The sequence below is a fragment of the Microcaecilia unicolor genome, chromosome 6, assembly GCF_901765095.1.
Source record: "Microcaecilia unicolor chromosome 6, aMicUni1.1, whole genome shotgun sequence".
NCBI classification, from domain to species: domain Eukaryota; kingdom Metazoa; phylum Chordata; class Amphibia; order Gymnophiona; family Siphonopidae; genus Microcaecilia; species Microcaecilia unicolor.
In genome coordinates, this window is record NC_044036.1 from 34,995,595 (window position 1) to 35,010,778 (window position 15,184).

The 15,184-nt window shown below is 43.8% G+C and overlaps 1 protein-coding gene across 4 annotated transcripts in view; it reads right to left on the minus strand.

Moving 5' to 3' along the window:
* OMA1 (OMA1 zinc metallopeptidase) overlaps window positions 1–15,184 on the minus strand; it is a 99,181-nt gene that overhangs the window by 29,084 nt on the left and 54,913 nt on the right. For all 4 annotated transcript variants that reach the window (XM_030207495.1, XM_030207492.1, XM_030207494.1 and 1 more), the window contains exons 6-7: window positions 12,194–12,322; window positions 9,276–9,350 (exon numbers count right to left, since the gene is read on the minus strand). In XM_030207495.1, coding sequence (XP_030063355.1) covers window positions 9,276–9,350; window positions 12,194–12,322 — 204 coding nt within the window. The remainder of the gene's footprint in view (window positions 1–9,275; window positions 9,351–12,193; window positions 12,323–15,184) is intronic.

The window sequence follows — 15,184 nt, forward strand, 5'->3', positions numbered from 1 at the left end:
ATATAGCCGGTTAAGAGCAATATTCAGCACTTAACCGGCTAAAAATAGGACTGACTTATATGGACCTATTTATGTGGTTATCTGGCCAGTTAAGTTCTGAATGTCAGCATTTAACCGGCCAAGTGCTGACTCCACTCCCGGGAACATCCCCAAAATAGTCTGTTTTTAGTTTGGCGCTAACCAGCTAAGTGTTGCTGAAAATGACCAGCTAGCCCTAAACAAGTGATTTAACCAGCCAGGAGCTATTTCTAGCCAGTTAAATCGTGTTCAATATCAACCCCTAAGTTTTTGGCTCAGATTTTTACTTTTATAGCACTTTCATTTTGTTTAACCCATTAGTTTTTTTCTTGATCCTGTGGGCCTCCAGCTCAGTCGCAACCCCAGCTCGACATCTGGCACTTGCTGAAAAGTTAACAAAAATTAGCAGCTACCCAGAGATTTTTCTCAATAAAAGCTCATGGAACAGTAGCGAAGAGAGGGCAGATCTGATTAAGCTGTAAACTCAAAAAGAATCAGCAGGAAACTGCCAGGTCAAAAGAGGTATATTATAAAATATATTCAGATAATAAAGAACCTTTTGGTAAAAAACAAAACAAAAAACTCATTACATCCATTAGATAGTTCTCCTGTGTGTAGGAATCGCACAGAAAAGCATTGCATTATCTAGTACCAACTCTTTTCACTAGATGGTGCTGTTTCTAAAGCTATCTATTTTTCTGCATGAAAGAAGATGTTCAGACCAAGGGCTCTGCTTACTAAAGTGTGCTAGCGTTTTTAGCGCATGCACAAAATTAGGGCACGCTGTGTAGGCGCCCACAATATTCCTATGGGCACCTACACAGTTAGCACGCGCTAAAAGCACTAGCGTGCCTCTAGCGTGGCTTAGTAAACGAGGCCCATAGAGACTAAGGGCCCGGTTTACTAAGCCACGTTGTAGGCGCACTAGCTTATTTAGCGCGCACTAACTGCAGGCACGTGCGGTGAGTTAGTAAACAGAGCCCTAAGGCCCTTAACCCTAATCCGACCAACTGAAGTCCCACGAGACCCCAACATATTTTTATGTTGGGGTCTTGTGGGACTTCAGTTGGTCGGACAGTTGGTCGGACTTCAGTTTGTGGGTCTCTGATTATTTGTTATAACACACAAATAGCCCAACATATTTTAAGTTGGACAGTTGGTCGGACTCCAGTTTGTGGGTCTCTGATTGGCGACCATTGGAACTTGGATACTGAGCCTGATAGACATTCAGTCTGAGCCAGTATGGCAATTGTGATCAATTTTCATTCATCTGGCAAGATGAACTATTAGAAACGTAATCTGAAATCAAACAAATCATTTATGTTGTAAAATGACAATTTTCCTGTTTATAATTTGCACAGATGGGCCTGATGTAAAAAAGCAAACAAAAAACCTATGGGAGGCCTAATTTGGTAGTTTACTTCAAAATTAGCGTACATTTTTGTGTACTAAGGGCTTCTTTTACAAAGCCGCGCAGCAAATGAGAGGAAGCCCATAGGAATTGAATGGGCTGCCTCTCATTTTATTTATTTAGATTTCCTCACACCTTTTTCAGTAGTAGCTCAAGGTGAGTTACATTCAGGTTCTCTGGATCAGGGGCATATCTGGACTCTGGCGGTAGGGGGGGGGGCCAGAGCCAGAGAGAGGGGGCACATTTTAGCCCCCCCCCAACGACCCCCCCCGCCGCCACTGCCGCCATTGCCAGAACCTCCCCACCAACGATTCTCCACCCTCCCCCCCCGCCGTCAACCCTCCCCCGCTGCCGTTGTTTACCTTTGCTGGCGGGGGACCCCAACCCTCCGCCAGCCAAGGTCCGCTTGCTGCCTTTTAAGATATTTCTTCAGCTGGCAGGGGACCCCAACCCCAACCCAGTTCGGAGTCTGACGTCCCAGCACGTTGTCCTTGCACGTACAACGTGCTGGGACATCAGACTCCGAACTGGATTGAACAGTCAACTACAGCACGGCCACGGAGGCCGAAGAAGAACTTTAAAGACGTCGGGTCGGCTGGCGGGGGTTGGGGTCCCCCGCCAGCTGAAGAAATATCTTTAAAGACGGCAAGCGGACCTCGGCTGGCGGGGGGTGGGGTCCCCCACCAGCAAAGGTAAACAACGGCAGTGGGGAGGGTTGACGGCGGTAGGGGGGTCCAGGGCAAAATCTGCGGGGGCCCAGGCCCCTGTGGCCCCATGCAGATACGCCCCTGCTCTGGATATTTCTCTATCCCAGGAGGGTTCACAATCTAAGTTTGTACCTGAGGCAATGGAAGGTTAAGTGACTTGCCCAAGATCACAAGGAGCAGCAGTGGGATTTGAAACGGCCACCTCTGGATTTCAAGACGGATGCTGTAACCACTAGGCCACTCCTCCACTCCAATCGGTAGTGCGGCTTTGTAAAAGAGGCCCTAAAATTACTTTTGATACAGGCAGGGTTTTGGCTTACAAAACAATGAAGCCCTTTTACAAAAGTTTGGTAAATGCAAAGGTTGTGTGTTAACCCTTATTTTATCATCCTCACTTTAATATTCCCTTATCTCTTGTTTGTCCTGTTTGTCTGTCCTAATTAGATTGTAAGCTCTGTCGAGCAGGGACTGTCTCTTTATGTTCAAGAGTACAGCGCTGCGTACGTCTAGAAGCGCTTTAGAAATGATAAGTAGTAGTAGTAGTAACTGCCAGTAGCGTTTTGAATGTGTTTCCATGTCGCTAGCACACAGAAAAAAAGTCCTTACTACGCAATAAGTGCAGTGACAGTGCAGATGTACTTACTGCCCTTCAATTTCCTCCTGCCGTTGATACGTGAAACGTGTTTTGTGTAATGCTTAGAGCCTGACAGCCCTGGAAACTATACATTGAAGAAAGGGAATTCTGGAATCACTCTTGTCATGACTGAGCACACCTCGATCCCTTGCCGTCCATTCCACAGTGTCCTTTCAAATCAATACAGAAAGTGTAGCTTGTAAATAATATGTAATTTTTGTTTTCCCAAGAGATGCGATATTGTTGAGAAGAGTGTTGCAGAGAGGAAATGGAGAAAGTGAGCCACAGATGCTCACCCCATGCTGATACCAAGGCAGCTGCAGAGATGAGATATTTTTGCATACCAAGACACAATGACTGAAAGAACATTGAGTTCCTGAGAAGCCATTTCCAATATTTGGATCACAGTAGAAGCAGCCTGATCTGTGTAGCAGAGATGGTGACAACGATAACTGTTGTTTGCTATATACTGCACAATACTGCAGTGACACGGGGGATACCCGTGGAAGAAGAAACTTCTTGTGCAGAAGAGCCTTCCTGTCCCGCAGCTAAAAGAGCAAAACCTCATCACCATCATGAAGTAAGTCTGTACATCTTCTAATCCATTCTATGGATGGGAAAGGTGGGGATTGGGGTTCAGAGGTCAAAACTCCAACAACGCCAGAGTGAGAAGGATGGATAGGTGATCGGGCACCAAGGGAGACATAGTCTAGGGTGGGGAGAGGTGAATAATTCTAAAATTCTAGTATGAACCACTGAGCATGCAGAAAGCTTCTGTATCACTCTGCAACCTCACCTTGAGTATTGCATTCAATTCTGGTCGCCGTATCTCAAATAAGATATAGTGGAATTAGAAAGAGTTCACAGATGATCGACCAAAATGATAAAGGAGATGAAACTCCTCTCATATGAGGAAAGGATAAAGAGGTTAGGGCACTTCAGCTTGGAAAAGAGATGGCTGAGGGGAAATATGACTTAAGTCTACAAAATCCTGACTGGTGTAGAACGGGTAAAAATGAATTGATTTTTTGTAAAATTATTTTTATAAAATTTTACAAAAATACAACAACATGTTCAAAACAGAAAAACATGTACAATTTAGAAAAAAAATATTAGATCCTTGGAGCTTGAATATGCTAACTCAAAATTTAGAATTTAGAACTTTTTAAATTTAATTCAGATTATATAATTCTATATGAAGTAAAATCTCTACACATCAAATGGCCATATTCGGAGCTAAATACTACTCGGAAAATAATAAGGTGAGACGTTTACTGGCTAATTTATTGAAAGGACAAAAAAGTAAAACAAAGGTAGTATCTCTCAGAGACTCAGATAGTAATTCTGTTGTCACGAATGAAACCCAAATTTTGAAGTTATTTCAAGACTTTTATAAACAGTTATATACTTCAGAATTATCTGTTTCAGATCAGTTTATTAAAGATTTTTTAAATAATTTGTCATTTCCTAAATTATCTCAACAACAAGCAAAATTATTGGATTCACCATTTTCAATAAAAGACATTGAGCTAGCCATAAAATCTTTGCCTTTAAACAAATCACCTGGACCGGATGGTTTTGCTGCTGAATATTATACATTTTTTGCTAAAGAATTACCTCCTTTATTATTAGAATTTTTTTTGGTATCTCAAAGAGCCATTTTGTGGATGGCACATTTACAGAAGCAAAGATTATTGTACTGCCTAAACCAGATAGAGATTTGACCTTCGTTTCAAATTATAGACCAATTTCGTTAATTAACTTAGGGGTATGTTTACTAAGGTGTGTTAGCGTTTTTAATGTGCCTGTAAATTTAAGGCACGTTAAATGCTAACGCGCCTATACATTTCTATGGGTGCGTTAGCGTTTAACATGCGTAAACCATTTACGTGCGTTAAAAATGCTAACGTGCCCATAGCGCCGCTTAGTAAACCTAGTCCCAGACAGTAAATTTATGCTAAATTAGTTGCAATAAGGTTATCAAAAATCCTGCAGGATATTATTCACCCTGATCAATGTAGTTTTATGGTTAATAGATCCACAAGTGATAACGCAAGGTTATTTTGTTAATATTCTCTCTGTGGCAAATCAACATGTAGATAACATGGTGGCCATTACCTCAGATGCGGAAATTATTTTGGTTTTGGATCTTTATTCATAAGTACGGTGAAGTTATTATACCAACAGGACGTCAGGCTCACAGAAACAGAATGAAGCCTTGCAGATCAGCCAGGATTCGTTCTGTTTCTGTGAGTCTGACGTCCTGCACGTACAACGTGAAGGACATCAGAAACAGAACGAAGCCTTCGGAGCAAGAAGAGGACCTCCTTGGCTGGCGGGGATTGGGGTCCCCCGCCAGCAAAGGTAGCCCACAGCGACGGCGGGGAAGGGTTGGTGGCGGGAGAGGGGGGGTTGAGAGGGTCGTCGACAGGGGGGTCCAGGGCCAAATCTACGGGGGCCCAGGCCCTACGTAGCTACGCCACTGGCCTGTCTGCACAACTGAATTTAGTCATGGTTACTTAAATGCAGATGTCTAAATTACACACAAACCATGTGTATTCTATAACTATGTGCATAGATTTTAGAAATGTCGACAACCTGCCCATTCCACACTCATGGTGACTCAGAAGTTACACGCATCACGTTATAGAATAAATTTTGACAGTTCTGCATGTAAGTTCTAATTAATGCCAATTAGCATTAATTGATTGCTAAATGGCAATTATCAGCGCTAGTTGGCTTGTTAACTAATTAAGTTGCATATGCAAATCCAGAATACGACTGGATTTGTGCACGTGCAACTTAAATTGTGCTATATAGAATCTGGGGGTATATGTAAAAATTAAGAAGAAAGCCCCTAAGGAAGGTTGTTCCCAGTGGCATACTAAGGGCAGGGCAGTGGGGCAGTCCACCCCGGGTGCAGGCAGCAAGGGGGTGCACGGAGCAGTCATGCAGCTGTCAGCTCTGCCGGTTCCCTGCCCCCTCTGACATTACTTCCTGTTCCAGGGCAGGGGACCAGTGGAGCTGACAGACGCGCGACTACTTCGTACATCCATAGGCGGTAAGGATGATACACTTCGGGGGGGGGGGGGGGGGGGGCGTAGTGGCGTCCCATCCTCGATGGCAGCAAACTTCCTATTAAAGAACAATTAAGGACATTAACTCACTCAATTCCTTGTGTTAAGCCCTGGCTGAAAATGAGCACATTTTATAAAACAGTTCTGCTCTCTTTGGAGGAGATGCAAAAGCCAGCGAGGAAGTCTTTTTGGTTATATGTTTATTTCCCATTGCAAAATAGGAAACACATGCATAATTTTCCAGCCCACCCACATCACACCCATAATACGCCTCTTCAAATCTCAGTATTCTAGGCATCTATAGGTATAAATAGCAGCTTTCTGAAATTGATATATACATATAGAGCCAATCTACATATCTAAATGCCGTTATTTATACACGTAGATATTTCATATTGTGCAGAAGAGAAGAGGCTCTTTCAACTGAAAGGAAGCTCTGGAATGAGGAGGCATAGGATAAAGGTGAACAAGAATAGACTCAGGAGTAATTTAAGGAAACACTTCTTTATGGGAAAGGGTGGTATATGTGTAGAAAGGCCTCCTGGTGGAGGTGGTGGAGATAAAAACTATCTGACTTCAGCAAAGCATGGGACAGGTGTACATAGAGAGGGGCATAATTGAACGAAAACGCCTATCTCCATGGGCGTTTATCTCCAAGAACGGGTCCGTGAAGGGGCAGACCGAACCGTATTTTGGGAAAAAATAGACGCCCATGTTTTATTCAACAATGTGTGAGCTGGGCGTTTTTGTTTTTCAGCGATAATGGAAAATGAAAGCGCCCAGCACAAAAACGAATAAATCCAAGGCATTTGTTCGTGGGAGGGGCCAGGATTCATAGTGCACTGGTCCCCCTCACATGCCAGGACATCAACCGGGCACCCTAGGGGGCACTTTAACAAAACCAAACAAAAAGGTAAAAGAGCTCCCAGGTACATAGCACCCTTCCCTTGTGTGTTGAGCCCCCCAAATCCCCCTCAAACCCCACTGCCCACAAGTCTACACCATTACTATAGCCCTAAGGGGTGAAGGGGGGCACCTACATGTGGGTACAGTGGGTTTGGGGGGGTTGGACGACTAATAAGCATTAAGCAGCACAATTGTAACAGGTAGGGGGGATGGGCCTGGGTCCACCTGCCTGAAGTCCACTGCACCCCCTAACAACTCCTCCAGTGACCTGCATACTGCTGTCAGGGAGCTGGGTATGATATTTGAGGGTGAAAATAAAAAGTTGTGAAACTTCATTTTTTGTGGTGGGAGGGGGTTAGTGACCACTGGGGGAGTCAGGGGAGGTCATCCCCGATTCCCTCCAGTGGTCATCTGGTCATTTAGGGCACTTTTGGGGCCTTATTCGTGAAAAAACAGGGTCCAGGAAAAGTGTCCTAAATTCTAGCTAAAAACGCATACTTTTTTCCCATTATCGGTGAAATGCGCCCATCTCTGTTCGGCAGATAACCACGCCCCAGTTCCGCCTTCGCCACACCTCTGACACGCCCCCATCAACTTTGTCCGCATCCGCGACGGATTGCAGTTGAAAACGTCCAAAAATCGGCTTTCGATTATACCGCTTTATTCGTTTTTGTGAGATAAACGTCCATCTCCCGATTTAGGTCGGAACTTGGGCGTTTTTCTCATTCAATTATAAGCAGGAGAATCTTTTAAGATAGAGGAAGGGATAATAGATGATGTGGATAGGCAGACTGGATAGACCATATAGTAATTAGTGATTTATGGTTTATTTATATTCTGCCTATATCAGAAGTGGATTACAAGCAAGACATGTATAATCATAAAACAATATACAATAATATTTTAAATAAAATTTTCAACAAATATTCAAACATAAATTCAAACAAAACTATAACATATCATAAACTACCACCATATACGTATATTCCAAACAAAATAACAGTTGGAAAAGGATCAGAAATTTTTATTTTATTTTGTTTCATTTGTACCCCGCGCTTTCCCACTCATGGCAGGCTCAATGTGGCTTACATGGGGCAATGGAGGGTTAAGTGACTTGCCCAGAGTCACAAGGAGCTGCCTGTGCCTGAAGCGGGAATTGAACTCAGTTCCTCAGGACCAAAGTCCACCACCCTAACCACTAGGCCACTCCTCCACTGTTGCTACTATTTGACATTCTACATGGAATGTTCCAACATTCCATGTAGAAGTCGGCCCTTGCAGATCACCAATGTGGCCGCGCAGGCTTCTACATGGAATGTTGCTAGTGGAATAGCAACATTCCATGTAGAATCTCCCAATAGTAGCAACATTCCATTTAGAATCTCCAATAGTATCTATTTTATTTTTGTTACATTTGTACCCTGCGCTTTCCCACTCATGTCAGGCTCAATGCGGCTTACATGAGGCAATGGAGGGTTAAGTGACTTGCCCAGAGTCACAAGGAGCTGCCTGTGCCCGAAGTGGGAATCGAACTCAGTTCCTCAGTTCCCTAGGACCAAAGTCCACCACCCTAACCACTAGGCCACTCCTCCACTGTTGCTACTATTTGAGATTCTACATGGAATGTTGCTGCTATTCCACTAGCAACGTTCCATGTAGAAGTCGGCCCTTGCAGATCACCAATGTGGCCGCGCAGGCTTCTACATGGAATGTTGCTAGTGGAATAGCAACATTCCATGTAGAATCTCCAATAGTAGCAACATTCCATGTACAGTCTCCAATAGTATCTATTTTATTTTTGTTACATTTGTACCCTGCGCTTTCCCACTCATGGCAGGCTCAATGCAGCTTACATGGGGCAATGGAGGGTTAAGTGACTTGCCCAGAGTCACAAGGATCTGCCTGTGCCTGAAGTGGGAATCGAACTCAGTTCCTCAGTTCCCCAGGACTAAAGTCCACCACCCTAACCACCAGGCCACTCCTCCTCTATTTATTAACATATATAGAGGGATATTTTTGAAAGGAACGTCTAAGTTAGAATTTGGATGTCTTTGTAAAATGTCCAAATTCAGAGGTGGGGAAAAGGTTATTTTTGAAAAAAGATGAATGTCCATCTTTGTTTTCGAAAATACCATGGACGTCCTTGAATTTAAACGTCTTTGATTTTCGGCGATTTTCGAATGCAAAGACATCCAAGTCTAAAACGTCCAAAGTCAAGCCATTTAGACATGGGAGGAGCCAGAATTTGTAGTACACTGGTCCCCCTGACATGCCAGGACAGCAATCGGGCACCCTAGGAGGCACTGCAGTTGACTTCATAAAATGCTCCCAGTGGACCTCAGCTGGCGGGGATTGGGGTCCCCTGCCAGCAAAGGTAGGCGACGGCGGGGGAGGGTTGGCGGTGGGGGGTCAAGAGGGTCGTCGGCAGGGGTCGTCATCTATGTCTTTCGAAAATGAGCCTGATAGTCTTCTTATTCACAGAGTTGACATCATGTCAACTCCAAGAAGGACTGTTTGTTTACCTTAGCAGCTATCTGCAGGCCAACTTCGTCGGCTTCGTTCTCCAAAGTTCTACTGTAAGGCCTTTCAAACATAAACTGGGGAAAAAAAAATCCCAAAAGTTAAGCCATGGAAATAATCTTTTTCCCCATCATCATACAAATTCAACAGTATAGAAAAGCATGCTATCTTTATTGTATCATTTGAATTGTTTTTTTAACCCATTTGCTACCTCTTAAAATTAAAATACATGGAATAGCCTAATGGCCTGCAGTAGCACCATGTGTACAGTGCTTTGATTGTTGGCTTAGGATCCAGCACTTTAGAACGACCAGCATTAGAAATAAGGCAGCGCTATTTTGCAATCACTGGGAGAACAGAATACCAGAGTTTTCTCTAATATAACACCCACTTGTTAAACACAGAAACACAAAACATGATGGTAAAAAGACCTTTATAACCTGTTCAACCAGCCCATTCATGTTGTTCAATTCTACAGCCCCTTCCTCGCCCTCAAAGACCCTCTCTGCTAGTCCCATGCTCTCTTGAATTCAGATACTATCCTTGTTCCCCACTCAAAGCATATCAAATGAATGTGATATAAAACACGCATTCTTGTTCTCAGGGCTTTTTTTAAGGGGGTACTTGGGGGTACTGAGTACCGGCACCTTTTCTATTGTCTGCTAAAATTGGCCCATGGTCCCCAAGTTTTAATGAAAGAGCTCAGGCTCTACACACCAATTCTTCCTTGTCATAGATTCTGTGGCTGGTTGAAGGGGGCCTGGCTATTATGGGGTGGGTCCCTCAGTGATCTCCCCACCCCTAAAGGGTGGCCTAGCGTTTGAGTACCGGCACCTTTTTCACTGGAAAAAATGTACTGCTTGTTCTTGATCTGTCCAATTCTAAAGTCCCTGCTAAGTTTTATTTTAGTTCCATACTCTTTCCATCAGTGGCGTAGCTATGTGGGGCCAGGGGGGCCTGGGCCCCCGTAGATTTGGCCCTGGACTCCCCTGCCGACAACCCTCTCGACCCCCCTCCCGCCGACAACCCTCCCCCGCCGTCACCATGGGCCACCTTTGCTGGCGGGGGACCCCAATCCCCACCAGCCGAGGAGGTCCTCTTCTTCCCGTGAAGGCTTCGTTCTGTTTCTGACGTCCTGCACATACAACGTGCAGGACGTCAGAAACAGAACGAAGCCTTTGCGGGAAGAAGTGGACCTCTGCTGGCGGGGATTGGGGTCCCCTGCCAGCAAAGGTAGGCGACGGCGGGGGAGGGTTGGCGGTGGGGTCGAGAGGGTCGTCGGCAGGGGTCGTCAGTTGGTGGCGGGGGGGGGGGGGGTAGTAATGGCGGGGAGGGGGGGGTCAGCGGCACCGGGGGGGGGGGGGCTAAAATGTGCCCCCTCACCTCGGGCTCTGGACCTCCCTCCCGCCGAAGTCTGGCTACGCCCCTGCTTTCCGTATAAGGATGCTTTGTGTTTATCCCACGCGTTTCTGAATTCTCTCACCGTTTTTGTCTCCACAACCTCCACCATCCTTTGTAGACTCAAATTCTTATACAAGTTTATTTAAAAACTGCAGCCTCTTAATTCTTCGGAGAGACTAGAATTACAGTGGAATCATACTTTTGCAACCGCTGAAATATCATCTTAAACCAAAAAAAAAGAAAACTGCAAAAAAGACAGTGCAACCTTTCCCTCATGAAAAGGCCCTGTTAAAGCAAAATGAAGAACAACAACTATGCATCAAGTTTAGAAGACATGGACCCAAAAACACATATGGAAAGGAAAAGGCATGTGAATGGAGAATATTTAATTACTTTTTTCAGTTTCATTGTAAGCATGGGTTGCTGTTTTACAACATGCATTTATATATTTTTTTTTTACAAATAGCATGCAGTAAAACCGCAGAAACAGTATTTCACAGGCAGAGGGAGACTGATAATTCAAAAAAAATCATCAAAACGATTTATTATTTTGGCTTTCTTTCATGATAGTCTATCCCCAGAAAGGAATATAAATTTTTGCAAGAAGTCATAGTAGAAGATTCACAATACATTACTACTACTACTTATCACTTCTATAGCGCTACAAGGCATACGCAGCGCTGTACACCATACATGAAAAGACAGTCCCTGCTCAAAGTGCTCACAATCTAAATATGGAATGTTGCTAGTGGAATAGCAACATTCCATGTAGAATCTCAAATAGTAGCAACAGAATCTCCAATAGTAGCAACATTCCACAGGACGTCAGACTCACAGAAACAGAAGCCTGCGCGGCCGCGTTGCTGATCTGCAAGGGCAGGCTTCTACATTACTACTACTACTACTTATCACTTCTATAGCGCTACAAGGCATACGCAGCGCTGTACACCATACATGAAAAGACAGTCCCTGCTCAAAGAGCTCACAATCTAAATAGGACAGGCAAACAGACAGAACTACTTATTTCTAAAGCGCTACTAGACGTACGCAGCGCTGTACACTTGAACATGAAGAGACAGTCCCTGCTCGACAGAGCTTACAATCTAATTGGTTCAGAATTCAGTACAGTACACACTACACTCAAGAACAATACTGCACGTCCCTCAATAAACAATCTACCATACCAGAAAGCCGGCTATGGTGCCAAGGTAAAATTTTATAACATTTCAAGACTCAATGAGTGGCGTGGAGGAGTGGCCTAATGGTTACTGTAGTGGGCTGAGAACCAGGGGAACCAGGATCAATTCCCACTGCAGCTCCTTGTGACTCTGGGCAAGTCACTTAACCCTTCAAATTTAAATTGTGAGCCCCCCAGGGACACAGAAAAGTACCTGAATATAATATTGTACCACAGAAAGGCGGCATATTAAAAGCATTACCCTTACCCAATGCAACATTTTAAACAGCACTCTTTTAAATGTGGTGTGAAAACCAATTCCTCTAGTCACTTAACTCTTACCTCTTTCAACTTTGACTGGATCCACTGGCCTAAGATGGCAAGACTATCCATTGGACAGATTGCCCAAATCATCATAAGAGAAATGAGAAGCAGGAAGTCCAAAAGGTGGGCTACACTGCCCTTCTCTGCCTGAAAACACACAAAAAAAAAATCAATTTGCTTAATGCATCATTTTTATATATATATTTTAAAAACTTGAAGCTGCAAGATTGGTATTATCAGAACCCAAATGCTTCTATTTATCCTTCAGAACAGTTAGAGCACAGGAAGCAAAGACATGAACTTCCCCAGGAAACAACCTTTATTCTGCTTACTAAGGGCCCTGTTTACTAAGCCAAGCTAGAGGCGCGTTAGGGAATGGAAGGGAAATGGGACTTGATATATCGCTTTTCTGAGGTTTTTGCAACTACATTCAAAGCGGTTTACATAGAATATTCAGGTACTTATTTTGTACCAGGGGCAATGGAAGGTTAAGTGACTTGCCCAGAGTCACAAGGAGCTGCAGTGGGAATTGAACTCAGTTCCCCAGGATCAAAGTCCACTGCACTAACCACTAGGCTACTCCTCCACTAGCAACATTCCATGTAGAAGCCTGCCCTTGCAGATCAGCAATGCGGCCATGAGTCCTGCACGTACGTTGAATAGTGGAATAGCAACATTCCATCTAGAATCTCAAATAGGGAAAGGGAAATGGGACTTGATATACCGCCTTTCTGAGGTTTTTGCAACTACATTCAAAGCGGTTTACATATATTCAGGTACTTATTTTGTACCAGGGGCAATGGAGGGTTAAGTGATTTGCCCAGAGTCACAAGGAGCAGTGGGAATCGAACTCAGTTCCCCAGGATCAAAGTCCACTGCACTAACCACTAGGCTACTCCTCCACTTGCTTCTAGCGACCGCTAACCATTAGCGCTCGCTGTGTAGGCGCCCACAATATTCCAATGGGCGCCTACAGTTAGCGTGCGCTAATTTTGTGCACGCGCTAAAAATGCTAGCGCACCTTAGGAAACAGGGCCCTAAGGAAATAATACAGGTGAAGCAAAGCAGAGGACAATGCAGGTTAATCTGTTCGTCTAATGTTTATTGTTTTAATCTTTAAAAAATTGCTTATGTGTATGGTTTATCTGATCCATGAGAAAATAAGTGCACAAAGATAAACAATCAACCTATAGCCACCAAATTTTCGGGATAGCTATATCTATATAAATGTTAGAAACCAAAATGTTTTGCCCCCCCCCAAAATTCTGGATCTAACCAATATTCATGTTTATGAATTGCTTGTTGTACCACCCTTCAATAGGATATCACAGTACATAGAGCAAAACTCCCAATAAGAATACATTTACTAAGTCCAAGAAAACTATAACAAAGGGTGAAAGAAAAATGAGTATCAGAAGAAACAATGAACAAAGAGTTGACAGAAAGGTTTCCTGCTGCATATGGTAACCGCCAACACTAGCCAATCCCACTGAGTTCATATGCGATAGTACTGTAATGCATCTTAACACCGGATTTAAATTTATGATAGGAACTTGTTTGAAGGCCCTTAGGGTTGGCGTTCCAGGGCACCAAAATATAAAAAGCTGAACTAGGTGTGTATCTCCCAACTGAGCATGGTCTGGAGGGGGAATTGACAACATTCGGTCATGCTGAGACCATAAAAACTGAATTAGCTGCCAAAGAACGTATTACTTTCAAAATCTGCACACTGGTCCACAAAATTATCTACGGCCAAGTCCCAGGATACATGACAGAACTTACAGACCTACCACTCAGAAACATAACCAGATCATCTCGAACATACCTAAACCTCCACTATCCAAACTGCAAAAAAATTAAATACAAAACAGCCTATGCGTCCAGCTTCTCCTATACAAGCACACAATTACGGAACGCACTGCCAAAAGTTGTGAAGGCAACCTACGACCACTTAAACTTCAGGAAATCATTAAAGACCTACCTGTTCAAAAAGGCATACCCCGCCGACCCAACATAAATGCCTGCACTCTGCAACACAACATAACCAAAGCTTGTACTGGACACTAAATAATCTTTCCTCTCCTTGATTCCCATTGTAACTGAAACATATGTTCCTTACTCAACCATAATACCACCTGTATTTGTTTCTTTACCGGACTGGCGAATGCCTCTACGGTACTATGTAAGCCACATTGAGCCTGCAAACAGGTGGGAAATTGTGGGATACAAATTAACAAATAAATAAATAAATGTTGGCAAGAAATATACAGGGGACCTTTTACTAAGCTGCGTAGGTGCCTACACGTGCCCAACGAGCGTGCCAATTCAGAACTACCGCCCAGCTACCACGTGGCCCGGGCGGTAATTTCATTTTTTACACACGTCCACTACGCATGCCAGAATATATATTTTATTTTCCGGTGTGCAGCGCTAACCGGGCGGTAATCGGCATTGTACGCATTCAGACGATTACTGCTCAGTTAACGCACAAGACCTTACCGCTAAGCCAATGGGTGACGGTAATGTCTCAGGCCCAAAATGGACATGCACCAATATTTATTTCACCACCTGTCCATTTTGGATCAAAAACAAAAAAGCCTTTTTTGTAGGTGCGCTGAAAAATGGACCTGCGTGGGTCCAATATACACATCTACAACAGCGCAAGCCATTTTTCAGCGCGCCTGCAAAAATGGCTTTTTTTAAAATCCAAAATGGACGTGCGGCAAAATAAATATTCGTGCTTTACCATTTTGGGCCTGAGACATTACCGTCACCCATTGGCTTAGCGGTAAGGTCTTGTGCGTTAACCGAGCAGTAAAAGGACCCCTCAGTGTCAGAGTTCAAAGGTAAAAGACTTTTTCCCATGAAACCTATATGTCTGTGTATCTATTATTTCCTCAACCATTCAATTTACAACTTGCAACAAACATTCAAAAAGCAAAACAGTGAAAGAATGGAAAAAAAAAAAAAGACCACAAGGTAGCAATATTGTTTAATATTAGGATACTT